This window comes from Mustelus asterias, chromosome 14 (assembly GCF_964213995.1).
Source record: "Mustelus asterias chromosome 14, sMusAst1.hap1.1, whole genome shotgun sequence".
NCBI classification, from domain to species: domain Eukaryota; kingdom Metazoa; phylum Chordata; class Chondrichthyes; order Carcharhiniformes; family Triakidae; genus Mustelus; species Mustelus asterias.
The window spans coordinates 90,832,365-90,860,212 of record NC_135814.1 but is presented as its reverse complement, the minus strand read 5'-3'; the positions used below and the strand labels follow the sequence as shown (position 1 = coordinate 90,860,212).

At 45.7% G+C, this 27,848-nt stretch overlaps 1 protein-coding gene across 5 annotated transcripts in view; it reads right to left on the bottom strand.

The window, feature by feature from the left end:
* Positions 1–27,848, bottom strand: part of LOC144504089 (aldehyde oxidase 1-like) — a 190,488-nt gene that overhangs the window by 82,277 nt on the left and 80,363 nt on the right. For all 5 annotated transcript variants that reach the window (XM_078229257.1, XM_078229258.1, XM_078229259.1 and 2 more), the window contains 5 exons: positions 27,054–27,163; positions 25,350–25,534; positions 21,664–21,838; positions 10,644–10,733; positions 6,128–6,297 (listed from right to left, as the gene is read on the bottom strand). In XM_078229257.1, the coding sequence (XP_078085383.1) occupies positions 6,128–6,297; positions 10,644–10,733; positions 21,664–21,838; positions 25,350–25,534; positions 27,054–27,163 (730 nt within the window). The remainder of the gene's footprint in view (positions 1–6,127; positions 6,298–10,643; positions 10,734–21,663; positions 21,839–25,349; positions 25,535–27,053; positions 27,164–27,848) is intronic.

Here is a 27,848-nt window from a genome sequence, read left to right as displayed (position 1 = left end):
GCCTTTCCCTCTTCCCTTTCCCATCATTTACCCTTACCTCCCCTTTTCCCCCCTCACCCTGTCCTTGCTATCCTTCTTCCCCTTCTCCCCTCTCCCCTTCCCATTCCCCTCTCCCATCTCTCCCCTTCCCCCTTCCATTCTCATCTTCCCCCTTACCCTCCCCTTTTCCCCACTCTCTCCCCTCCCCTATCATTCTCCCCTTCTTCTGCTCCCTTATTTCCCTTCTCCCCTCTCATCTCCTTCCCCCCGCCTTCAGCCACTCCCCTCCCGCCCTCAGCCACTCCCCTCCCACCCTCAGCCACTCCCCTCCCGCCCCCAAGCCACTCCCCTCCCACCCTCAGCCACTCCCCTCCCGCCCTCAGCCACTCCCCTCCCGCCCTCAGCCACTCCCCTCCCGCCCTCAACCACTCCCCTCCCGCCCTCAGCCACTTCTCTCCCTTCTCCCTCCATCCATTCCCATTCTCTCCTCCACCCACACCCCTCCACCTACTCCACCAATTCTTCTTTTCCATTCCCCCACCCATCCTCCATCCTCCCTCTTCTCCTTCCTCCCCCTCCTAGCAACTAAATATCTCTATTGACAGATCCACTGGAAACTGGAAGTAAAAATTTCCAGGCGGCACTGCAATGATTTGACATCGGTCCTGGAGTAGTGTGGACCATGAAGGCCAAGAGAGCTGGAGAGAGATCAGTGAGGCCCAGAGAGAGGTCAGTGAAGGCCAGAGAGAGACCAGTGAAGGCCAGAGAGAGATCAGTGAAGGCCTGAGAGAGGTCATTGAAGGCCTGAGAGAGGTCAGTGAAGGCCTGAGAGAGGTCAGTGAAGGCCTGAGAGAGGTCAATGAGGCCCAGAGAGAGATCAGTGAAGGCCAGAGAGAGGACAGTGAGGCCCAGAGAGAGATCTGTGAGGCCCAGAGAGAGGTCGGCAAGGCCACAGAGAGGTCAACAAGGCCACAGAGAGGTCAACAAGACCAGAGAGAGGTCAGCAAGACCAGACAGAGATCAGTGAAGGCCAGAGAGAGGTCAGCAAGGCCTGAGAGAGATCAGTGAGGTCCAGAGAAAGGCAAGTGAGGCCCAGAGAGAGATCAGTGAGGCCAAGAGAGGTCAGCAAGGCCTGAGAGAGATCAGTGAAGGCCAGAGAGAGGTCAAGTGAGGCCCAGAGAGAGATAAGTGAGGCCAGAGAGAGGTCAGCAAGGCCTGAGAGAGATCAGTGAGGCCTGGAAAGAGAATAACCAGGCCAAGAGAGAGATTAGCGAGGCCCAGCGTGAGGTTGGTGAGGTCCCAGGGACTGGAGACTGGAGGGAGAGCTTGGAGGGAACTGAAGTGAGGGGGGAACGAGGGAGAAACTTTGGAGGGGGCTGGAGGAAAGGGTTGGAGGGACAGTTTTAAGAGAGGGAAAGGCTGGAGCGAGAGAGTAAATGGAGAGAGAGACTGGAAGGAGGGGGGTGGGTTAGCAAGTTTGGAGGGGAGGGGGAGAATTTGTCAGAAGGTAAAGGGTGAAGTGAGGGAGCGAGGGGGAAGAGTGATGAGACTGGAGGGTATAAGGGGGAGTGTGTAGAGACTGGAGGGAGTGAGAGGAGAGTGTGAAGACTGGCGGGAGGTCGTGGGAGGAGAGTTTAGACCCTGAGACCTGTAAAGTGGGCGAGTGGAAAGTTTGGACCCTGTGGCTGAAATTAATAAAGAACTGATAGGAATCAGGTGGTGCTTTCAAGAATGCACTGTATAGTGGAACAATGTTTTGGACCAAATGAAAAACTGATTAAATCAGGTATTATTTAAATAATTTCCTTGTATTTTTAGAGCAAGTAGCTGAGCTTTTTGATAGCTTTGAGTGCGCTGGATACCTTTGAGTGCATTGGATAGTTTTGAGTGCACGAATAGTTTTGAGTGCATATGGATATAGCTTTGAGTGGACATGATAGCTTTGAGCACACTATCAAATTTGAGAGCAAATTCATTCCAAATTAGATCTATTGATGTCCAATTGTAATTGAGATCATTGCGTACACTTGAAAGTAAAAAGGATGTTAAATATTTTTGAATGGGGGGTCTGTCTCCCTTTGCAGTTTTTTTGTCTTCTTCACCATTTATTTTGCCACCTAGTTTTGTATCATCAGTAAACTTGGATACATTTCAAAAAATGCTGGAGATGCTCAACAGGCCAGGTAACAGCAACACTCTCACAACAACACTGAACACAACATAAAAGGATAAAGAAAGAAATGAGGCCAGACTGATCTGACAAAACAAAACACATAGAACAAGATGGGGACAGAGGTTACGATCTGAAATTGTTGAACTTATTGCTGAATTCAGAAGGCTGTAGAGTGTGTGTTAAAAGAGAAGAGGTTGTGCCTCCAGCTTGTGTTGAGCTTCACTGAAACACTGCAGCAGGCCATGTAAAGAACGGCCAGAATGGGAGCAAGATGGGGAATTAAAATGACAAGCGACTGAAAGCTCAGGGTCATGCTTTCATACAGACTTGCATACAGAATCTGTGACCTCTCTGAGACATCCTTGCCTTCCAGCATTGCAATGCTCTCCTTAATCAATAATGCTACCCCTCCCCCTTTCTTTCCTTTATCTTTCCTGAAAACCTTGTATCCAGAATTATTTAATACACAGTGCTGCCCTTCTTTCAGCCAGATCTCTGTTATTGCCACAACTTTAAACCTCCATATGGTCATCTGCATTGAAAACTTACCTTTCTTATTTACCATACTTGCACATTCACATACATGCTCAGTAGTAACCCTAATTTAAACTTTATTACTTTCCCTCTTACACTGAACCTATCTAATTCTTTCCTATTTCCTACTCTTGCACAATCTTCTTTGCACCTTGGTATTCCTCTTTAGTATCCTAGTTCCCACACTCCTACCAAGTTGGTATATAACCTCCCCAATAGCACTGGCAAATTGCCCTGCAAGGAAATTGGTTCTGCATCTGGGTGCAAGCCATCATGCCTCTTCAGGTCCTATCTTCACCAGAACTGATCTCAACCTCTTAGGAATCTAAAGCCCTCCCTCGTGCACCGTCTTTTTTGATGTACTCTTCTATTTCTGGAGGTCAGTTTAGCTCAGTTGGCTAGACAACTGGTTCATGCTGCTGAGTTATACCAACAGCATGGTTTCAATTCCCATAATGGCTATGGTTATTCATGAAGGCCCTGCCTTCTCAACCTTGCCCCTCTCTGAGGTGTGTTGTTCCTCAGCTTAAATAACCACCAGTCAGCTCTTCCCCTCAAAGGAGAGAGCAGCTTATGGCTGTCTGGGACTATGGCGACTTTACCTTATCTATTTCTATATTCACTTGCACGAAGTCCTGGAAGTTATTTGGAGATTACTACTTTTGAGGTCCTGATTGCTCATTTCATACCTGGCTCCCTAAATTCTGACTGCAGGACTGTATTTCTCTTTCATAGAAATCATAGAAACCCTACAGTACAGAAAGAGGCCATTCGGCCCATCAAGTCTGCACCGACCACAATCCCACCCAGGCCCTACCCCCATATCCCTACATATTTTACCCACTAATCCCTCTAACCTACGCATCTCAGGACACTAAGGGGCAATTTTAGCATGGCCAATCAACCTAACCCGCACATCTTTGGACTGTGGGAGGAAACCGGAGCACCCAGAGGAAACCCACGCAGACACGAGGAGAATGTGCAAACTCCACACAGACGGTGACCCAAGCCGGGAATCGAACCCAGATCCCTGGAGCTGTGAAGCAGCAGTGCTAACCACTGTGCTACCGTGCCACCCCACGTTCGACCTTTGTTGTTGACACCAGTGTGGACCACAACTGCTGGCTGTTTACCTGCCCCCTCAGGGTTCTCTGCAGCCGTTCAGACATTGAATCCCTATGGCGCAGAAGGAGTCATTTGGCCCATCGAGCTTAGCATGGCCTTTCAACCTAACCCACACACCTTTGGACGGTGGGGGGAAACCGGAGCACCCGGAGGAAACCCACACAGACATGGGGAGAACATGCAAACTCCAAACAGACAATCATCCAAGGGTAGAATTGAACCTGGGTCCCTGGCACTGTGAGGCAGCAGTGCTAATCACTTCATCCTTGATCCTGGCACCAGGAGGCAACATACTATCCTGGATTCATGTCTACATCAACAGAAAAGTTGCTCTATTCCCTTATCTATCTAATCTCCTCTTGTTATTGCTGTTCCAATCTTGCCCACCCTCTCCTGCAGCTGAGCCTAATGCTGCCTTGATGTCAAGGGCAGTCACTCTTACCTCAGCTCTTGAATTGAGCCCCCTTGTTCATGTTCGGGTGAAGGATGTAAAGAAGCTAAGTGGGCACAGTGAGCAGGTGGTTGCTGAGTAACTTCCAATTTATAGCACCGTCAATAACATGGTCCATCATTTTGCTGATGAACGAGAGAAGACTGATGGGGTGCTAATCAGCAGATTGGATTTGTCCTGCGTTATGTGGATGGGCAATTTTCCACATACATGGGTAGATGCCAGTGTTGGAGCCATATGGTGTGATCAGGAGAAAGCTCAGCAAGTGATGTTGTGTACTAAATAGGACATAGTGCAATCAGAAGGGAGATTGTACGGTTAAATGGAACATTGGGATAGAGTGTGATCTGGGTATGATCATGAGAGAGATTGAGGGGATATGATATATAAATAGTGCAGAGTGTAATTAGCTTTTAACTGAGAAAGGGGACCAGGATGTAAGGAATCCAGCCTGTTGTTAGCCCGTAGTGTTGCTGTGGTGGAGAAGAAGCTATTTAACTTATAGTTTGAATTTTAAGGGTATCAGAAAGCTTTTGCAATCAATCACACATCAATCAATTTTGCAAGTTAATGTACTTTTAAAAACCTTCAGCTTTTGGACTTGGGCTGCTTTCTTTAATTGGACTTAATTAGCTGCTACCTTTAAAGTGTGGCCCTGTGTCCCACTGTCCACTGAAGCAGGATGCCCCCTCCCTGCTTTCAACCCCAGCAGGAAGAGCCCTGTTACATCGAAAACTTCCAGCCGATGACTCTACAACTAGATATGTTGGACTGGTGAGAAAATGGGTAGGCAGGGTTGGGGGATAAAATGAAAAGGTAACAGGTGGTGTTAGAGTAAATACTGAAGCAATCCATGCCTATATGCAGCAAGACCTGGACAACATTTAGGCTTGGGCAGATAAGTAGCAAGTAACATTTACCCCTCACAAGTGCCAGGCAGTTCCCATCTTCAACAAGAGAGAATCCAACCATCTCCCTTTGACGTTCAGTGGCATTACCATTCTGAATCCCCCACTATCAACATCCTATGGGTTAACATTGACCAGAAACTGAACTGAATCAGCCATATGAATACTGTGACTTACAACAGCAGGTCAGAGGCTAGGAAGTTTGTGCTGGATATCTCACCTCCTGACTCCCCAAAGCCTGTCCACCATCTACAAGGCATAATTCAGGAGCATGATGGAATACTCTCCCCTTGTCTGGATGAGTGAAACTCCAACAACACTCAAGAAGCCTGACACCATTCAGGACAAAGCAGCCCACTTGACTGGCACCAAACATTCAGTGGCAGCACTGTTTACCATATACAAGATGTACTGCAGCAACTCACCAAGGCTCCTTAGACAGCACCTTTCAGTTCCAAGACTTCTATCATGTAGAAGGACAAGGGAAGTAACTGCATGGGAACACGACCACCTATAAGTTCCCCTTGGAGCCACTTGCCATCCTGGCTGAGAACTACTTCACTGTTCCTTCACTGCCGCTGGGTCAAAATTCTGGAATTCCCTCCATAACAGCACGGTTTGTGCACCTACACCACATGGACCGCAGTGGGTTCAAGAAGACAGCTCACCACCACTTTTTCAAGGGCAATTCGTAACAGGCAATAAATGCTGGCCTAGCCAGCGATGCCCACAACCTGTAAAATAATTTTTAAAAAGTGGTTTTGGAGGATATAGTGAGAAGGTGAGTAGGTGGGTTGAGGGATATGGTGAATCAATGGATAGGTAATCTGTGAAAAGATAATAGGTAATGTGGCTTTACAGCTTTGCCTCTTCCTAAAAATATTCTTGTTCTTATGTAAATACAGTTTTCAGTTATTGCCCTGGAACAATATTTTGGTTTGCAGGTGGCTAACTTACACAATCTTTGCATGAGCTCTGGAGCTGGTGACCAATGCCAAGAAGAGCTCTCCCTCCTGGCTTGGTATATCGTCACAGTAAATGGCCTCTCCAGTTGTATGCTTGATCGCGGACAGATGAGCCACTGGCTGCCCAACTGGATCCCCTTGAAGCTGATCCCAAGAAACTGGCTGTGCACAGAACAAAAATGTGAAATATCTCTTGTACAAATCAGAGAATGTTCTCCATTAGATAGCTGGAATTTTCCCTCTCATATCTCAGTCAGTTGTAGCTGATTGCCAAGATTAATCAACAACTCCTTTTTTTTGTTATGTGACCACCAGAATTATAGACCCTGGTCTTTATTTGTCTCGTAATTCCAATGTTGTAACCTAGATTCCACAAATCTATCCATTAACACTGAATTAGAGGAAAACAGTGCATTTTGGGGCAGTGCAGCATTGTTGGGCATTACTGCAGATTTATTGCATTGAGGACTGCTGGTTTTACAGCCCAAGACTCAGAAATGCTCGGTGCAGTTTGCATGAGACTAAACCTGCATTCAATTCAGGCAGCTTCCAAGCCTGCCTCAAGTAAGAATCCCTGAGCAATTGTTCAATGATTGGATAGATTGGTCTATGTGCTGTTAAATTGTTAGGCCTGTTTTACACCCATAAAAATCCTCCAACTTGTGCCAAGTGCCACTTCAGTCAAACTGGACTGTCTGGCTGGGAATTATTTTTATTTATTTATTAGTCACAAGTAAGGCTTACATTAACACTGCAATGAACTGCAATGTACTGTAAAATTCCCCTAGTCGCTGCACTCCGGCGCCTGTTCGGGTCAATGCACCTAACCAGCACGCCTTTCAGAATGTGGGAGGAAACCAGAGCACCCGGAGGAAACCCACGCAGACACGGGGAGAACGTGCAAACTCCACACAGACGGTGACCCAAGCCGGGAATCGAGCCCAGGTCCCTGGCGCTATGAAGCAGCAGTGCGAACTACTGTGCTACCGTGCTGCCCATTATGTAAATGTGATTGGGATCTACCAACCTGAAATGCCTGTTCCATTGTCAGTTATCTTTAAGGCTAATTCCTGCCACAGGCCTGGTAAACAAGGCCTCCCACTGAGACAGGCAATGCAGTTTACAAGGCTAATTCTCCCTCATCATCAAGTGAGAGCTAGATCAGGACAAGAGCTGTAGGCACCCTGGTTAGCAAGAACATCCGAGGCCCCACACATTCTTCACCCCAATGAACAACTCAATTTTTGACTCAATAGTATACAACCTTCTGTTCGTAGCAATAAGTGCTAGAATGTGTCACTCCAGCTGCCCTATGCAGTTGTTTCCATGTTGTCACAAATATTACCCAAGGTTCCTGGAGCATCCCCATATTACCTGTGTCCTTCAGCTATAGCTTTTTGTATTAATCCACCCTATTTTCTTAAACACTTCCATGTGGTCCTGAACAGCCTTCGGCTGCCAAGACCCTAAGCTCTGGAATTCTGTCCCAAAACCTCTGTTCTTTTAAGATGCACCTTAAAACCTACAGCTTTGGCCCAATATCGGTTACCTGCCCTAATATTTTCTTATGTGGCTCAGTGTTAAATTCCATCTAATAATGTTCTTGTGAAATGTCTTGGAATGTTTTATTATGTTAAAGGCACTGTGTAAATGCAAATTGACCAGAAAGAGATGAAGGACTGGTTGTAAGGGTAAATCAAACTACCAAGCCTCTCTCACACAGTTGGTTCAACTGCAACCTCAGAAGAGTTTGCAGCTTAGCCATTCACTAGCTTAAAAATAAGTGTCAAACCCTTTCAATTCACAAAGAATAAATTGTAACATTCCAGGAAACTCAATTGGAGAGGCTATCTGTGGCGTTTAAAGCATGATAGGGCTATGACCAATCACATTAACTATTTGTAATGAACCTCCTTTCACTCTGGCCATATGTGCACTCCTCATACATTCTCCAGTCAGACTGTTGACAAACTGACATGACCATTGACTCCAAGCCATGTAGTTGATAACAGTGTTCTAGCTTCAAGATCATTGCAACTGTAAAAACATTGTTGTTCTGCTTTATCTCAAGGAGTCCAGTTGTAGTCCAATGTTCTGTTTTACTCAACAACTCATCGAGCAGCCAGGGATAATAAGGGAAAATATCTCCAACCTTTGGCTAGATACTTGGATATCAAAGGGAAAAAGGGATTTACTTTTATAAAGCATCATTCAGAGCCACAGGACACCCTAAAGCTATTCAGAGGCAATTAAATACTTTTAAAGGAAGAATTCCTCTGCTCTTCCCAATCTGCCTCCTGTAAGCATAACAACCAGAATCATATTGATGTAACAGGACTTTGGAATCGGTGAGGGATATCCCATTCTTCTCATCCACAAAAACTCAAAGTAGTTAACACCACTGCACTCCACCATCGCTCTCCAACCTAGTTCGATTCAGTTCTTTTAGGAAGAAAATAGCTATTTCTAAAAACAAAATCCTTGTTCATTCAGTTTTTCACAGTAAGGTTCATGCAGCAGCAGTTCAGTCCAAGTTCAGATGTCTTTACCCAAACAAGAAGAATTTAACTATAAGGGGACATCTGAATCTGCCTCTCATACGAGCTCATAACTTTGGCTGAAGGTCACTCCAGTCAAGGAATACAGCCAGCTCATTGTATTTAACAGAAAATGCTGCAAAATCTGAGCAGGTCTGACAGCATCTGTGGAGAGAGAATAGAGTTAACGTTTTGAGTCAGGATGACCCTTCGTCAGAGCTGAAGACAAGGAAAATCGAACAAGATTTATACTGTGAGAGTGAGGGGGGAGGGGAGTTGGAGAGGGTTGTAATTGATAGGAATGGCATAGAAAAAACCGTCAACCCCTCCGTCATCCTCACAGTAGAAACCTTGTCCAATTTTCCTTGTCTTCAGCTCTGATGAAGGGTCATCCTGACTCAACACGCTGGTTCTACTCTCTCCACAGATGCTGTCAGACCTGCATTTCCCAGCATTTTCTGTTTTTTATTCAGATTCTAGCATCCAAATTATTTTGCCTTTATCGTTATATTTAAATTCAGTCTTCTCTCCCAGCCCTGAGACTACAGCCACTGACTTTAACCAGAATCTTGTGGAGATGACTGGGATTCTCGCCATTGACTGGTGAGCCGGAGAGAGCCCTGTATTGCTTCTTTCTGGGAAGACCCCGCACAACTGCACTCCCCTCCCTCCCCCACCTAAACTTGCCATGGGGGAGGGCACAAGATTATGCCCTGTAACATAAGAAGCATGGAGGAATAGCTACACATTACAGTCAGGGACCCCAATTTAACCTGAACCAAATGTACTCTACAGCAAATCCAATGCAGGCAACCGACACAAGTTCCCTCCAATTCTCGTTCCCTCCAAATGGGTTGGGAACAAGTGTGGGTGTGGGAACTTTACGGGGACGATTCTGCCAGCCCGCTGCACTGCTTCTGTAGCGCAGCGAACCGAGCCGGGAGACTCAAGCGGAGGCCGTGTAGCGGACTCCCCACTGAGTGCCAAGGCCTCCACGAGCCTCTGGCAGCCACCAGCTCCACACCAAAAATCGGCATAGAACTGAAAAAATTATGGTAATCCTAATTTAAATATCTTTAACATATAATCAGCAGGACTGAAGTCTCTGGGCCCGCTAACCTTCCCCCACCCCTGGACAGGAGTGGTTTACTCCAGCGGGGTTTACAACAGCTCCCCACTAATGGGGAGCTGGCGGCCAGACCCCACTGCAGTGAAGGGGGGCCATCGAGGCTCCTCAGGAGATTGGGGGTGAGAGGGGGTGCCCCCTGGACATTGCCAACTTGGCAATGGCAATGCCCACCAGGCATCAGGGAGTGCCAAGGGGGCGGGGCCAGAGGGGTTGGAGCCTGTGGAGGGTGATCGGTGGGGGTGAGGGGTCTCGCTGCCATTCTGCAGAGGGATCACGAGCAGAGGGAGGGAGGCCAGTGATCAGGGCAGGATATTGGGATGGGGGGGATGGGTTGGTCTGCAAGGGGGAGGGGGAGGGACTGCGGACGGTGGGGGGATAATCAGGTGTTTGGGGCAGAGATTGAGGCAGGCGGTGGTATCGAGGCCTTGCCCAGACATGCTTGGGGGGCCAGCGATTGGGCCATGGGAGGTGAAAGGGTCAGCGATGCGAGAGTGGCAGGGCTGGCCGGCGATCGAGCTGGCCAGCAATCAGAAGGCCAGCAGTGCGGGGCCACTGTGCTTGTGCCGATCTCGGTGCTGACAGATCGGCGCATGCGCCGTTGCCCACTTCGTGCTATGCTGCTGGCTTCTCCAGCGGGAATAGGCCCCACCCTCTGATTTTTCACAAGATTCCTGCTCGTGCACTCTGCAGTGCACAGAGTGTGGAAAATTCATTTTGAAACGTCTGCTGGAAAAAACAGTGGGATTTACTCCAGTTTTTATGCAAATTCAACACTTAGAATGTTTGGGGGAGAATTGCCCCCTACGTTTTTTCACAGAAAATGCTGGCTAGGATCAACGGACCTGAAATTTCTGAAGGCCTCGAGGCAGCTCGACCAGAAGCGGGCTTGTTGCACTGCGGTGTCGCTCTGGGATATCTGCAGCAAACAGATCCTGGAGGAGAAATCAAAAGGAGCTGTGAATTGAAGCCATGCAGAGAATAGTGAGCCTGTGGAATACTTTGCCGTCTGGTGGGGTGGGTTCTGACTCTGCTTTAAAGAAGGATTGATTCCTAACATCATTTAACATCACATAGAAGGTTGGACCACGTGATATCATGGACGGTTTTAACTGAGGAGATCAAAAGAGGAATTTTCCAGAGAATTGTTTCCTTCATTGACCTTGGGATCTTCTCTGGGATTTTTTTGCCTCAGGAGATTTCATGGCTGTGGTAACGTAAGTAATGATGAATTTAGTCATGAGGCTACAGCCATCGTGAATTGTGGGGCATGTTTGATAGACTGACTCATCTTTTTCTACCCTTCAATTTTGCATGTTCATATGTCCATAATTTACATGTATTTATGTGCATGCAGACCCTTCCTGTTTTGGCAGGGCACCTTTCAGCTTTTTGTATTAATCCACCTTGTTTTTGGAACCAATCTAATACAATGGTCACAGAGCCACTGAGAGACCCCTCCCCCATCCCAGGATTCTCACTGTTCAAATTGCATTGGAAAAGTCTGAGGGAGTAAAAGTCAAAGGTTTAAAATATTTGTGAAATGATTTACTGGGCTCCTTTTCAACTCCACATCCTTAACTCTGTTGTCAATGCCTTCAAACTAACATAGCAAAGTCCAACATCAGAAATGTTCTACCCACAGGAGCGAGATGTGTCTGAAATGTTTCCAACTGATGGCAACATTCAGGAATAAAGGTCAAGATTCTCCAGCCTCATGAACCCCGAAGTAAATTGTGTTATGGCTGGAAAATTGAATGAGATGGACCAAATGCGATTTGTGTCAGAGAGAACCCCTTTTAAGTGTGGGTGAATTACGATCTGGATCACGCTGACACATCCAACGGAATTCTCACCGCTTTACCTGCTGGAGGTGACACTAAGTTATTTTTTGGGAGAATTTGGCCCAAAATAGAGGTGATTGGTGAGGAGAGGGGAGTGATTTTAAGCTCATGCTCCTGACATAAGTACTAATGATACAGGTCAACAAAGGGATGAGGTCCTGAAAGTGGAATATAGGAAGCTAGGAGACAGATTAAAATGCAGGACCTCAAATCAAGCAATCTCAGGATTATGCCCAGTGCTACACGTTAGCAGGAATAGGAGGATAGACCAGATGAATGCATGGCTGGAGAAATGGTGTACCAGAGAGAGGTTTAGATTTGTGAGGCATTGGGACCAGTTCTGGAGAAAGTGTGATTTGTACAAGCCTTACGTGTTGCACCTGGGCAGAGCTGGGACCAATACCCTTGAGGGGGCTTTTGCTAGTTTCACTGGAAAGTTTTTAAACGAATATGGCAGAGAGATAGGAACCAAAGGGTAGGTTTACATGGGTCAGATTCAAATCAGGAAATGGGAGGTAGAACATTAGTTAGTGATGTAGTCAGCAACTCGGAAAGACAAAAGAAACCAAAGTTAAAAAGCATCCAGCAAAGGAAATTGGCAGGGTTGAATTGCTTAGACTTCAATTCAATTCAAAGAAGACAGGTGAACTAAGAAGCACAGATAGACACATGGCAGCAATTTATATCATTGCTATAATGAAAGCTGGTTAAAGGAGGAACAACATTAGCCGTTCAACATGCCTGGATACGGAGTTTTCAGGCAGGATAGAGTGGGTAACAAAAAGGAGTGGGGGTAGCATTATTAGTTAAAGAATCAATTACAGCTGTGAGAGGGAATGGTATACTAAATAGGTTAACAAATGAGGTTTTATAGGTTTATCTTAGGTATAAAAAAGGAGCAGTCACACCACTAGGAGTAGACAACAGACACCCAAATAGTGAAAGGATGATAGAAGAACAGATATGGAGACAAATTTCTGCCTGGAGGAATAGAGGGCAATAATAGTAGGAGACTTGGTGAGCCATTCCAAACCTCGCTAGGCATGGTGATGATTACCTGGCAGGGGTGAAACCATGATCAGGCAGGGGATGTGGCTAGCCCATTGCACTTGGGGTGTGCTGATGCCTGCAATCATGATTTGCCTGTGCTAGGGTAGAGCAGGCGATCAGGGTAGCCAATGAGGTTAAACCAAGGCTTTATCTGATGCAATTTTTCAAAGCCATTCTTGGCCTTTTGGCGAAGATGAAGCTCAAATCAATCTGGGGAGGAGGTGTAATGCTTTATCCTGTCAGCTTGGATCTTGTTGATCAAGCCCAAGATGGGATGGATATTCTTGTCTTGTCAGCTTGGATCTGATTTGTCCTTCATGTGGGGACTCTGTTTGGACTTAATTGACTTCTGATTAGGAATAAAGTACCAAAAAGTACAATTTTTTAAAAAGTAGGAGACTTTAACTATCCCAATATCAATTGGGTTTCAAACAATATAAGGGGCATTGAGGTTGAAAAATTCATGTACTGTGTAAAAATATTTTTAAACAATACATGACAAAGCCAACGAGAGGAAACCCAGTTCTGGATTTAATCTTGGAAAGTGAAGATGGGCAAATGGGTGAAGTGACACTGGGCGACCGTAGACTCCCTACAGTGCAGGAGGCCATTCAGCCCATCGAGTCTGCACTGACAACAATCCCACCCAGGTCCTATCCCTGTAAACCCATATATTTGCCCCGCTAATCCCTCTACCTTACGTATCCCAGGACACTAAGGGGCAATTTACCATGGCCAATCAACCTAACCCGCACATCTTTGGACAGTGGGAGGAAACTGGAGCACCCGGAGGAAACCCACGCAGACACAGGGAGAATGTGCAAACTCCACACAGACAGTGACCCAAGCTGGGAATTGAACCCATGTCCCTGGAGCTGTGAGGCAGCAGTGCTAACCACTGTGCCACCGTGCTGCCCGTTTCTGACCATATCAGGGATAATGACCTCAATTCGGTTAGATTTAGTATTACTATGGAATAGGACAGAGATAAATCAGGAGTAAAAGTTTTAAATTAAGGGAAGGCAAATTTTACAAAACTGAGAAGTGATTTGGCTGAGGTGGACTGGACAATACTGCTGAAGGATAAATTAGTGGTAAACCAGTGGGAAGCACTAATAAGCGAGATCCTTAGGGTACAAAGCATGTCCCCTCCAAAAATAAGAATGGCACTGCCAAATCTAGACCCCCTTTATTATCTAGAAATATACAAGGGAAGATTAAACAGAAAAAGAAAGCTTATCAAAGTCACAAAAAACTCAATACTGCAGAGAGCCTCAGGGTGTATAGAAAGTACAGGGGTCAAGTAAAAAAAAGGAAATCAAAGTGAAGGCATGAAAAAACATTAGCAAACAAGAAAGGAAACATCAAAGATATTTTACCAGTATATAAAGAGCAAAAGAATAGTTACGGAAAAAGTAGAACCAATCACAGATGAATAAGGGGAACTTGTGTGAAGATGCAGAGGAAAAGGGAAAAGATTTAAATGAATATTTTGTCTCCCTATTCACAAAGGAAAGGAATGATGTGAACAAGAGGAGTAGCATGAAATGTTGGATACATTTGGATAACAAGTGAAGAGGAGTTGGAATCCTGGAAATTTGGTAAGTCACCAAGGCCGAATGGATTGTTCCCTAGGCTGTTGAAGGAGGTCAGGAAGGAAATAACAGATGCTCTGAGGATTATTTTTCAATCTTCACTCGACACAGGGGAACTGCTGTTGTTTAAAAGGGTACGAAGGAAATGCAAAACAATTATAGACCAGTTAGTCTTACTTCGGTGGTGGGCAAATTGTTAGAATCAATCTGGCGGCACGGTAGCGCAGTGGTTAGCACTGCTGCTTCACAGCTCCAGGGTCCCGGGTTCGATTCCCGGCTCGGGTCACTGTCTGTGTGGAGTTTGCACATTCTCCTCGTGTCTGCGTGGGTTTCCTCCGGGTGCTCCGGTTTCCTCCCACAGTCCAAAGATGTGCGGGTTAGGTTGATTGGCCAGTTTAAAAATTGCCCCTTAGAATCCTGAGATGCGTAGGTTAGAGGGATTAGCGGGTAAATATGTGGGGGTAGGGCTTGGGTGGGATTGTGGTTGGTGCAGACTCGATGGGCCGAATGGCCTCCTTCTGCACTGTAGGGTTTCTATGATTCTATGATCAATCCTGAGGGATGGGATAAACTGTCACTTAAAAAGTCATGGACTCATGAGGAATAGATAGCTTGGGCGGAATTCTACGAGACTTTTTTCTAAATGTCCAGCTAGTCTGAAAATGGGAGAGTTCCAGATCTGTTTTTGGGTGAGTTTTCACGCCCAATCTTGTGCACAGTGTCTCTGAAATTTTAGATTAGTTTGTTTCTGGCCAGAGAGGCTGTGGGCAGGGCTTAACTCACCAGATAGCCTGTAGAGGGCGGTATTGTGCATGTGCAGACCTCTGATGCTGCACATGCACATTAACAGTAGCAGGGGTCTGACAGGGTGAGAGAGAGCTGTCAGGCCCCTGCTACTGCAGGCAGCCGCAACTAGCTCCCCTCCCCCGCAACCATGGGGGCCTGTGGCCCGTGATGCAGCCCCCACCGACCCCCCACCCCCCAGCTGCTCAGATCGATTGTGGACCCCCTCCCCCACCGATTGTGGACCCTCTCCCTCCCCCACCGATCACATGCAGAGTGGCAGTGGGCCCCCCACAGGCCCTGCCCCCCATTGACCCTGCCCCCACAGACCCCACCCCAGGGACCCCACCCCCATTGGCCCCGTCACCTGGCACTGCCCATTTGGCATTGCCCAGGTGCCTGGTGAACATTGCCCAAGTTCCAGGCTGGCATTGCCCAGGTGCCAAGCTGCCACTGGCCAAGGAGCATCCCCACCTTGCACTCAGCCTCCCTGGTGGGCCTCAATGGCCTCTGCTTCCACCAGCGAGGCTAACACGACTGTTCACTGTTCATGGGGAGGGGACAGGTGTTTTCCTCGCCGGAGGGAACCTCTCCTGGCAGGACCATAAAAGCAAGTGAGCCTGATGATTGAGTGCCAAGCTCGCTAAACACATGGAAATGAACGAACACATAAATTAATCAGTCTGTCACCCATTTCCAGCAGGAGGTTGACCGCGCCGGAAATCCGGGTGTCATAAAATCGTGCCGGTCGCAAAAACAGACACCATTCATGCTAGTCGCTTTATGCCCAATTTTACGGCATTTTCCTGCCGAAAAGTGGGTGTAAAGCAGTGGTAAAATTCCACCCCATAGCTTTTTTAAGGTAAAGTCATGCTGTACAAATTTACTGAAATCTTTGAGGAAGTGACAAGGTGGATCGACGAGGATAGTGCAGAGGATATTGTTTGTATGGATTTTAGTAAGCCACTTGACAAGGTTCCACATGGAAGACTGGTTAGAAAAGGAAAATCCCATGGGATACAGGGTAGTGTGGTGAATTGGATCCAAAGTTGCCCTCGCAACAGGAAACATGGTGCAATGGTCGATGGCTGCCATTGTGAATGGAAAAATGTTCTAAGTGGTGTTCCGCAGGACTCGGTGTTGGGACCCCTGCTGTTTGTTTTATATATTAACGATTTGGACTTGAACATGAGGGGCACGATTGGAAAATTTGCAGATGACACAAAAATTGGCCATGTGGTGGATAATGTAGAGGATAGCTACAAGCTCCAAAATAATATAAATGGTTTGGTGGAGTGGGCAGGAAAGTGGCAGATGAAGTTCAACTCTGATAAGTATGAGGTAATGCATTTAGGGGGATCAAACAGTGAAAGGGAATACACAATAAAATAGGAATATACTGAGAGGAGTAGATGAAATGTGAGATCTTGACATGCAAGTGCACAGGTCCCCTAAAGATAGCAGTACAGGTAGATAAGGTTGTAAAGAAGGCATATGAATGCTCTCCTTCATTGGCAGAGATACAGAGTACAAAAGTAGGGACATAATGATGAAACTGTGTAAGACACTGGTGAGGCCACAACTGGAAAATTGTGTGCAGTTCTGGTTACCACATTACAGGAAGGACGTAATTGCTCAGGAGAGAGTGCAAAGAAGATTTACTAGAATGTTGTCAGGGTTGGGGAATTGTGGTTATGAGGAGAGATTGGAGAGGTTGGGGTTGTTTTCTTGGAACAGAGAAAGCTGAGAGGTGACATGATTGAGGTATGCAAAATGAGGGATAGATGTAGAGTAGAAAGGAAGAACCTGCTTCTTTTGACAGAGAGTTGAAAAACAAGGGATCATAGATTCAAGCTAAGTGGCAGAAGGAATAGAGGGGATATGAGGAAAAACCTTTTTATGTAGAGGATGGTGGGTGTCTGGAATTCGTTGCCTGAGTTGGTGGTGAAGACAGAGACCCTAAACTCAAAGAACAAAGAAAATTACAGTACAGGAACAGGCCCTTTGGCCCTCCAAGCCTGCACCGACCATGCTGCCCGACTTAACTAAAATCCCTGACCCTTCTGGGGACCATATCCCTCTATTCCCATCCTATTCATGTACTTGTCAAGACGCCCCTTAAAAGTCACTGTTGTATCCGCTTCCACTACCTCCCCCGACAACAAGTTCCAGGCACCCACTACTCTCTGTGTAAAGAATCTGCCTCGTACATCTCCTTTAAACCTTGCCCCTCGCACCTTAAACCTATGCCCCCTAGTAACTCACTCTTCCACTCTGGGAAAAAGCTTCTGACTATCCACTCTGTCCATGCCTCTCATAATCTTGTCGACTTCTATCAGGTCTCCCCTCAACCTCCGTCGCTCCAGTGAGAACAAATCAAGTTTCTCCAATCTCTCCTCATAGCTAATACCCTCCATACCAGGAACACCCTGGTAAATCTTTTCTGTACCCTCTCCAAAGCCTCCACACCCTTCTGGTAGTGTGGCGACCAGAATTGAACACTATATTCCAATTGCGGCCAACTCATCTAAAAAGTACCTGGATCTGCACCTTAGGTGCTGTAAGGTTTAGGACTATGGGCTGTGTGCAGGAAGATGGAATGAGAAAGGGCAAGTGGGTACTTTTGGGTCGGCATGGACAAGATGGGCCAAATGGCCCCCTTCTGTGCTGGATCATTTCTATGGTTCAATGGCTGAAATGGACATTGGACAGTTAAAATGTCCATTGATTATTTGACTGCTTGAGAGCTGACCAAATCATCCATCATACCCAGTTCATCACCTTGTCTTCATGAGCAGACAGCAAAATCAGATCAGGGTCCCAGCGCATCAGTTTTTTTCTTTATTCTTTCATGAGCTGTGGGCACCACTGACAAGGCCAATATTTGTTGCCCACCTCTGATGCACTTGAACTGAGGGTAGTTAAGAGTCAACTACATTGGTGTGGGTCAGGAGTGACATGTAGGTCAGACAAGGATTGCAGATTTCCTTCCCTCAGTGAATCAGATGGGTTTTTACAACAGTTGATGATAGTTGTCATGATCACCATTACTAAGACTAGCTTTATATTCCAGATTTATTAATTGAGTCTAAATTCCACCAGCTGCCATGGTGGGATTTGAACCCATGTTCCCAGAATATTAGCCTGGGCCTCTGGACTATGAGTCCAGTGACATTGCCTCAACACTTCCATCTCCCCACACTTAAACTCTATGGACATTTTGACTCAGGCCTGAAGGGAGAAGACATTCAATATTCCCACCAGATGAAGCAGGATTGAAGAAGATCTGGATGTGAAGCGGTTCAGGACATGTAGTGGATCCGGACATAAAGGGAATCATGGCATGAAGTAAATCAAGACACAAAATTGATTCAGGCAGGGACAGGAACAGAGCATGAAGGGGATTAGGGCGTGATATAGATCCGCACATGAAGTGGATCTGGACATGAAGTGGATTCCGACATGAAGGGGTTCAAGACATGAAGTGGATCTGGACCTGAAGAGGTTCAGGATATAAAGTGAATCTGGACATGAAGTGGTTTAGAGCATAATGTGAATGAAGATGTGAAGTGGTTCCGGATGTGAAGTGAACCTGGGCATGATATGTAGTCTGGACTTGAAGGGGTTCAGGGAGTGAAGTGGACCTGGACTTGAAGGGGTTGAGATGATGAAGCAGATCTGGACATGAAATAGATCTGGATGTGAAGTGGATCCAAGCGTGAAGTGGATCCAAATGTGAAGGGATTCAGGGGGTGAGCTAGATCCAGATGTGAAGGGGTTCAGGGCGAGAGCTAGATCCAAATGTGAAGGGGATACGGATATGAAGTGGATCTAACCATGAAGAGAAAGAGGTCATGAAGTGAATCTGGATGTGAAGGAATCTGGGTGTGAAGGTCCATACATGAAGGGGATCTGGTCGTGAAGCAGATCCAGGTCAGAAGGAAAGCCAGATCCAGGCAGAAAAGGATCCGGACATGAAGTGTATCTGGTTGTGAAGTGGATTCTGGCATGAAGCAGATCCGGACGTGAAGTGCACCCGGATGTGAAGTGAATCCGGTTGTGAAGGGGATCCAGACATGAAATAGTTCCAAATGTGGAAAGAACCTGGATATGAAGCAGTTCCAGTCGCTCTGGACATGTCAACCCATGAAAAGCGACTGGCCTGGATGGGGTACTTGGACGAGCACTCAGATCCTGCACGGACCAGCTCACGGGGGTATTTGCATACATCTTCAACCTCTCTTAGCAACAATCTGAGATCCCGGTCTGCTTCAAGAAGACGACCTGGTATCCTGGTACCAAAGAAAAGCCAGGCAGCGTGCCTTAATGACTATCATCTGGTGATTCTGACATCCATCATTATGAAGTGCTTTGAAAGGTTAGTCATGGCACAAATCAATTCCACCCTCCCAGATTGCCTGGATCCATTACAGTTCGCCTATCACCACAACAGATGCCATCTCCCTGGCTCTGCAATCAACCCTGAAACACCATGAAGAGAACAAAGACACCTATTTATTGACAATAGCTCAGCCTTCAACACCATTATTCCTACGAAACTCATCTCCAAACTCCATGGCCTGGGCCTCGGCTCCTCCCTCTGCAACTGGGTCCTGAACTTCCTAACCCACAGACTGCAATCAGTAAGGATAGGCAACAACACCTCCTCCATGATCATCCTCAACACCAGTGTCCTCAGCCCCCTACTATACTCCTTATATACCTATGACTGTGTGGCCAAATTCCCCTCCAACTCGATTTTCAAGTTTGCTGATGACACCACCGTAGTGGGTCGGATCTCAAACAATGATGAGACCGAGTACAGAAAAGAGATAGAGAATCTGGTGAACTGGTGCGGCAACAATAATTCTCCCTCAATGTCAACAAAACAAAGGAGATTGTCATCGACTTCAGGGAGCCTATTGGAGGACATGATCCTGTCTACATCAATTTCAAGTAGAAGTAGAAATGATCGAAAATTCAAGTTCTTTAGGTGTCCAGATCACCAACAACCTGTGCTGGTCCCACAACGCCGACGCTATCGTTAAGAAATCCCACCAAAGCCTTTACTTTCTCAGGAGGCTAAGGCAATTTGGCTATGACTCTCACCAACTTTCACCAGATGCACCAGAGAAAACATTCTTTCTGTTTGTATCAAAGCTTGGTATGACTCCTGCTCTGCCCAAGACCACAAGAAACTACAAAGGGTCATGAACAAAGCCCAGTGCATCACTCAAAGCAGCCTCCCACCCATTGACACTGTCTACACTTCCCGCTGCCTCGGAAAAACAGCCAGCATAATTAAGGACCCCACACACCCTGGACGTACTCTCTTCCACCTTCTTCCATCTGGCGATAGATACAAAGGTCTGAGGACATGTACCAACCAACTCAAGAACAGCTTCTTCCATGCTGCTAGCAGACTTTTGAATGGACCTAATTCGCATTAAGTTAATCTTTCTCTACACCCTAGCTATGACTGTTACACTACATTCTGCACTCTCTCCTTTCCTTTTCTATGAACAGTATGCTCTGTATAGCACACAAGGAACAATACTTTTCATTGTATATTAATACATGTGACAATAATAAATCAAATCAAATGTAGCGGATCCAGACTTGAAGTGGATCTGGATGTGCAGTGGATCTGTATGCAAAGTGAATCCAAACTGGAAGTGGAGCCAGATGTGAAAAGCATCCGGATGTGAAGAGGATCTGGATGTGAAGAGGATCCAGAGGTGGAGGGCATGAAAGGAATCTGGGCATGAAAGGAATCCATAGAATCCCTACAGTGCAGAAGGAGGCCATTTGGCCCATCGAGCTTGCACCGACCACAATCTTACCCAGGTCCTATTCCCATAACCCCACATATTTACCATGCTAATCCTCCTGACACTAGCGTCAATTTACCATGGCCAATCAACCTAACCCGCACATGTTTGGAGTGTGGGAGGAAACCGGAGCACCTAGAGGAAACCCACGCAGACATGGGAAGAATGTGCAAACTCCGCGCAGGCAGCGACCCAAGCTGGGAATCGAACCCGGGTCTCTGGCGCTGTGAGGCAGTAGTGCTAACCACTGTGCCATTGTGCCGACCCAGATGTGATCCAGACATGAATGGGATCCAGACATGAAGGGGATCCAGACATGAAGGGGATCCAGACATGAAGGGGATCCAAATATGAAATATGAAATCGATCCAGATGGTTAAGGGATCTGGATAGAAAGGGGATCCACATCAAAAAAGGGATCCAGATGGGAAGGGGATTTGGAAGATAACCTCGGGGCATGAGGTTGACCTTGACATGAAGGAGATCTGGACATGAAGTGGACCAGGACGTGAGGTGGACCTGGATGTGAAGAGTTTGCCTCTTTGGTAACTTACCTTCATGAAGCTCTAAAGACTGCTTCGGTCTCCTTTATTTGGGCTTCAACTAATCCTAGCCCCCTTCATTTCTATCCTCACACCCTCCCAGAACCACCTTTTACACATCTCCATGTGTCATCAGTCATGGGACACCCGACATTCTACTTCCCACCAGCTCTCTCTGATGTGGCAAGCAGTTAACCTGTGAACGAAACGTATTTCTTGCCTCCTTGCTTAGCAATTGCTGTAATCTCTGCCACACTTGCAGATAGAATTTGTAGAAAAAACTGATGGTCAGTGTCCTCCGGAATTCCACACTTCCCCCAGGTGCTGAGTTAGGGAGCGAAATTTCTTCAAGCAGCAGTTCACAGGCCTGACTCAGCAGATCTTCATCCCAGGATCTAGTTCAGGAAGAAAGGGATTACTGGTTACGCACGCAACACCCAAGCTACATAAATTCTTGTGTTAGAACAACTACTGCAGCAACTCGCCAAGGCTTTTAATATTACACAATCCAGCCACATGGGCTGGGATTTTACCGCCATGCCGCCCCAAAATCGGTGCGGGTACGGCTTGCAGAACAGAATTCCCCCGAGCGAGGTCGTAAAATACTGGCCATGACCTCAACCTCCAAGAAGTTTAAGGGCAACAGATGCACCAAAACATCAGCATCTCCAAGTACCCTTTCAAGTCACACACCAACATGACTCGAAAATATATAACCGTTCCTTCATCAGCACAAAGTCAAAATCCTGGAACTCTCTCTCTAACAGCACTGGGGATGTAACACATGGACTGCAGCAGTTCAAGAGGGCGGCTCACCACCACTTTCTCAAGGGAAGTTGGGAATAAATGCTGGTCTTATCAGCAACAGCAATATATTTTTGAATGAAGTGCAAGGTATTAAAATGCCTGGGTGCCATATTTTAGCAGTTTAGTTCTGTCCATTTTTTCCCACAGATGGGCTTTGGATTACAAGTTGTTTCTAATATTGGGGACATTTTTTACAAGCAACATGTATTCCCACACATTAGAAAAATGTCTCAATGACATGAGCAAGGAATAATGTGTTAACTTGTCATAACAATTGAACTAAATGCCTGACAGAATCAGGAATTAAAATCTACAGTGAGCAAAAAAAACAAAGACTTATTCAGTAACAAGGTTGAATGTTCCTGCCAGCCTCTCCTCAGGTGAGCAAAAAAAACAAAGACTTATTCAGTAACAAGGTTGAATGTTCCTGCCAGCCTCTCCTCAGGTGGTCATAATAGATCTTGCTGAGATTGCAGAAATAGAACAAGTACAATAGCTATAAACAAAGGCATTATCTGCAAGGGCCTGATCAGGTATAAATCCGCATCGAGTCCAACAGCCTCAAGACTACGACGGGACAATATCTGCAGCCAAGTTAAGTTGAACGGAGGAAAGGCAGTTGCCTTGGAAGAGCAGAAAGGCCTCTTGCTCAGGATTTTGGAGAGAGGTATATGATTGAATGTTGCCTGGAAGAGGATGAAACCCAGAATAAAAGGTCCTGAAGAAGACATGTCAGTGAAGAAAATTTATCTTTCCTCTCAGAGGACTGATTGACCATAGTCAAGTTGCATTCTCTGCTATCATATTTGTTGATATCTGGATTTGGATTAGAATAAGTGTGAATAAAGCTTCTCATTTCTCATATTATTTTCCTATGCAAAGAAGTCTTGAAGATAATGTCTGTTGCCCATCTCACACAGTTTGACATGTTGAGCTGGTAAGTGGTTGTTGAGGTCAGATGTCAACTACCATTTCCAATGGAGAAAAGTCCCCCTACCCCACCCACCCCACCCCGCACCACAAGTGGATCTAAGATCCCAGTCTCATTTAAATTAGACATGCAAACTGCAGTGTGCTGAAGAGAACTCAAGGTCATATCAAAGCAGCACCAAGAAGCTAAGCTAAGTTGTCAATTCAATGGGTGGAGGAGGAAGGTGGCAGTGTCCAGATTATTTTCAAGGGCTCTGTATTGATCCTGTGCCTCTGAAGACTTAAAATAATTGGATACTTAATCTTTGAAAAAACCTCTTCAGTTCCATCTGCGCTATGCAAGCTCTAAACAGTTTTGACCTAAAATGACAATGAGGTCTTGTTCATGCCACGGGATTCCAATTTCCATGCTAAAAGAGGCTTATTGCCTGAAGCAGGCAAACATTTTAGACACTTAGTGCTGGGCCTCTTTGAAAATCCAGGTCCAGGCCTATTCCTCGGGCTATTCAATGCACTTCCCTCTGGAGTTATCATAGGTTGGAAGGGATACAGTGAGATTCTGTCTGCATTCAGGACAAGTTAATTCTCAGTCCCACATTTTTCATTAACAAATTTTAATACCTATGCCTGCTAGCTCTTTGGACTGAATGGCCTTTTCTCTGTTCATACCTTGCTTTTGCAAGACAAAGCTTAAGGATAACATTTCTGCCTCTGAACCAGAATGTTAAAGGACCAAGTGCCAGACTTTCACATAGTTGGGAAGACTCCCCAGACCTTCCAAACTGGCAGGTGGGACCCAGATGTGGAAGACCTGCCCCATTTTAGGCGGATCCAATTTTTGGTCTCACCACCATCAATGGGGTTTCCCATTGTTCACACCTTCTGTCACCGGGGCACCCATGGTGAGGGGTCACCATCAGCAGGAGGGAAGGTTGCGCTGGTGGGAATGGCTGGAAATTCCTGTCCCTGCTGTAGCTTTTGTCCGAGAAGTTCCAATAATTGTCGGTTGACATTTTCTGCAGGGCTGTTTACGAATGATTGGCTGAATTCCAAAAGCTACTACCATCTCAGCAGGGTTATGAGTTCACATTTTGACAACTTAAAGAGTCTATTAAAGGCCTTTGATGTGATCTGAATAGAAGTAATGTTCCAAATTTATTTTTACAACAGATTAAACACTTGAGATTGAAAAACTTTGAACAGACTTTCAAGTATGGGAGCTTTTGTAATATTGTGAGGGCCATGGGGGTTGGGTGAGGGACAAAGAGATGACTCTCTGGAGAATGTTGTCTCACCAGCTCAGCCACATTTGGAGAAATATGATGCTAGGAAGAATTGTGTTCATGTTGCCCATGGTGGGCAATTATTCAAAATAATTATTTCCATTTATTTCTTTGTAAAATATTTTCTTAGGACACAGTTGTCCTGGCCAAAGATGATTTTAGTACTTTTGGGTGAGGGGTAAAGAGCCTAAAATGTCACACTACACCTGGGACTAAGTCCCAGAGTGGACCTTTTAATTAACCCATCTCAGCACTTGGTTGCCTGTTCTCCACATCTGGGGTCAGTGGGCCCAACTCTATCTTGCGTCCACCCCTTCACAACCTCTTCCCAGAGTGAAGATCCCACCATTTAGGAGCCTTTAAACTGAGACAGACCCAGTGAGTTGTTAAATTTCTGATTCCAGTTACCCACCTTGGTAACAAAATCCATACCCAAGTCTTACTCTAGACTATGTCAACAAACACTAACTACAATATGGTCTCTAAACACCTGATTGGTATCCATCTCTTGACGGATAAACCATTGGCTCATTGTTGGACTCTGAGTCAGGTTGGGTTCGAACATTCCCAGAGACAGCACTGACTCAGAACACTGAATTCACATCCAGTGGGGAGGTATGTATACATGCATTCAGAGGGTGTTGGTGACTCCTGCCTACCGTAGAAGTGGGTAAGGCTCTTTAGTCTTGGCTGCTGCTCGTCTCAGCTAAGGCAAGAACCATGAAGAAAGCAACAGGAAACCAACACAGCTACTCTTTCCTAGTGAAATGCTCAAGAAATTCAGAGGAACAAAATACAACAGATGAACAGACTTTCTTTGTGGTCCGTACTTTAATGGGGTTTTCCAGATTAACATTGTGAATATTCCAAATGTTTACAGGCTTACCGATTGATTAGCTCCTTGCAGCATCTCTTTGCACAGACAGTTGTAGGGCCCACTCCTCCAAAGAACATCCTCAGCTCAGCAATAACCCTTGTCTCATCTTTGAACACGACCTGCATTCCCGAATTCACAATAGAGAAGGCATTTTCCCGACGAGAGGCCTGGCGAAATGCTGAGACCAACTGCCACTGCAATGAGGAGAGATAATGTCCAACTCATTTCATGATGTTTTGTTCTATTTCATAGAATGGATACAACACAGGAGGACTTTCAGCCCCTCATGTCTGTTCCAGTGCTTTGAAATCCAATTAGTCTCACGCCGCCCAGTCTGTTCCTGTAACCCAGCAAATTTTCTCTTCTCAAGTATTGATCCAGTTCCCTTTTGAAAGTTACTAGTGAAATGCTTAAATTACATTTCAGACAGAAAAGTCCAGACTTGTTGAGTAAAGAAAATTCTCAAGTCGCCCCTAGTTCTTTTGCCAATTATCTTTAATTTAACGGCTGTCCTGCTAGTGGAAACAGTATCTCACTATCTACTCGAGTAAAAAACCTCATGAGTTTGAACACCTCCATTAAATCTCCCCTTTGCCTTTCTCTGCTATAAGGGGTACAATGCCAGCTTCAGCAGTCTCTCCACACTCCTAAAGTGTGTCCAGAATTGACCACAATAGTCCAGCTGAGACCTAACCTGTAAAGATTTAGCATTTTTCCTCCCTCTTTACTTCCTCCTGAAGGGATTAATTGATTCTGGGTTGCAATTGCCAACAAATCACCCAAATAGTCATTCTGCATGTATGAATTTGCCCATCAAGTGTCAAAGGCAAAGTTTATTTATTAGTCACAAGTAGGCTAGTGGGTGGGCTGCGCGAGTGATCCTCCTTCATCTCAGTGGCAGCAAGATTAAAATCAAGCTTGTTGATTAACCATGACCCCATGAATAAGATTAAATACATTCAATACACGCTGAATATTTCATAATCAGTTAAAGAAAATGCTTAATCAAGAACTATAATCAACTTCAAATAGTAAAAACAAAAGTATTTACACTTCGGATGCAATGGGAGCACATGGCTCATCATCAATGTTGTGTGCAATCAGCATGAACCTCACTTTACTAACCTTTGCTTTACATGTGTGTCACTTTGGTCACACCAGTAGGAAAAAAACTAGGCAGATGGAAATTTGTGGAATGTGGTAACCCTGCATGTGGGTAATGGCCAACAGAATGTCCCATGGGCTGCACTCAGAGCTCAAATGGACCAAATGTGACCCGAGGCCACAGGTTGCCCACTACTGACCCAAGGACTATGGTCTGGATTTCCATCCTGAAATTTTCCACCTCTCTACCTCCCCCCTGCATTAATATGGCCCTTAAAATCTCATTTAAAACCAAGCTTTTAGTCACTTCTTTGATTGTTTCAATTTTTGTCTGATTAGGTCTCTGTGATACAGCTTGGGGTAGTTTTCTATGTTAAATGCGCTATTAATTGCAAGTTGTTCTTAGTGTTCTTGCTTTATTATCAAAAACAAATCTAGGCTATTTTTAACATGCAGCTTTCCCAATGTATCACTCAGTTCACAAATTGATTGTTCCCTCTCACCCACTTCAGAAAATAAGGTGAGAACCATTCGTCACTGAGACTGATTTTCGCAGCTGACTTATCAACACACTTTCTGATCCCACCAATTATCTCTTTAATGACTTACTTTTCTGGAATACGGTATTAAGATCGACAGCAAGACCTCTTCTGGCATCAATGCCGTTTTACCAAAACCGACAAAGAAATTTTCATCTAAATGAATCACTCTTCTTCTTTCTGTTGGAAGCATGAAAGCAAATATTTGGAACATTGAACAATTCTGTTCTGACTACCTTTCCCCAATATTCCAGCAAGTATTCCTGCGGACTGCAGCTCAGACACATTTGGGCTCATTCACACTCATTAACTGGTGAATTGCACACAGTTATGAAACAACCAGGTTCTGACCTATGACTGAAAACAGCAATGTGATAGACCTGATAACTTGTTTTACGTGATACTGGTGAGGGATAAATATTGACCAGGACTGGGTTGTGTAATGTGCTGTTACATAGAATATATACCACAGAAATAGGCCATTCGGACCAACCAGTCAATGATGTTTATACATCACATGAACCACTCGACACTTCGTATAGTTTCATGTTCCCTCTTGTCTTCACCTGAGAGAGCAGATGGGCCTCAGTTTAATGTCACAGATGGCATCTCTGATAGAGTAGCTGTCCTTCAATACTGCACCTATCAGCCTAGATTTTGTCTCTGGAACCCCCCTTAACCATCTGACTCAGAGCCAAGAGGCTACCCACTGAACCACAGTCAACATCTATACAGTACATTATACACAAAGCCAGGTCCTGTATGCACCACCATGCAGTTGAATACTATTAAATTTCAAACATCAAGAAGCATATTAAGGGTATTGTCACTGCTGTTATTGACTAATTGTCATGAGGATTGGTAT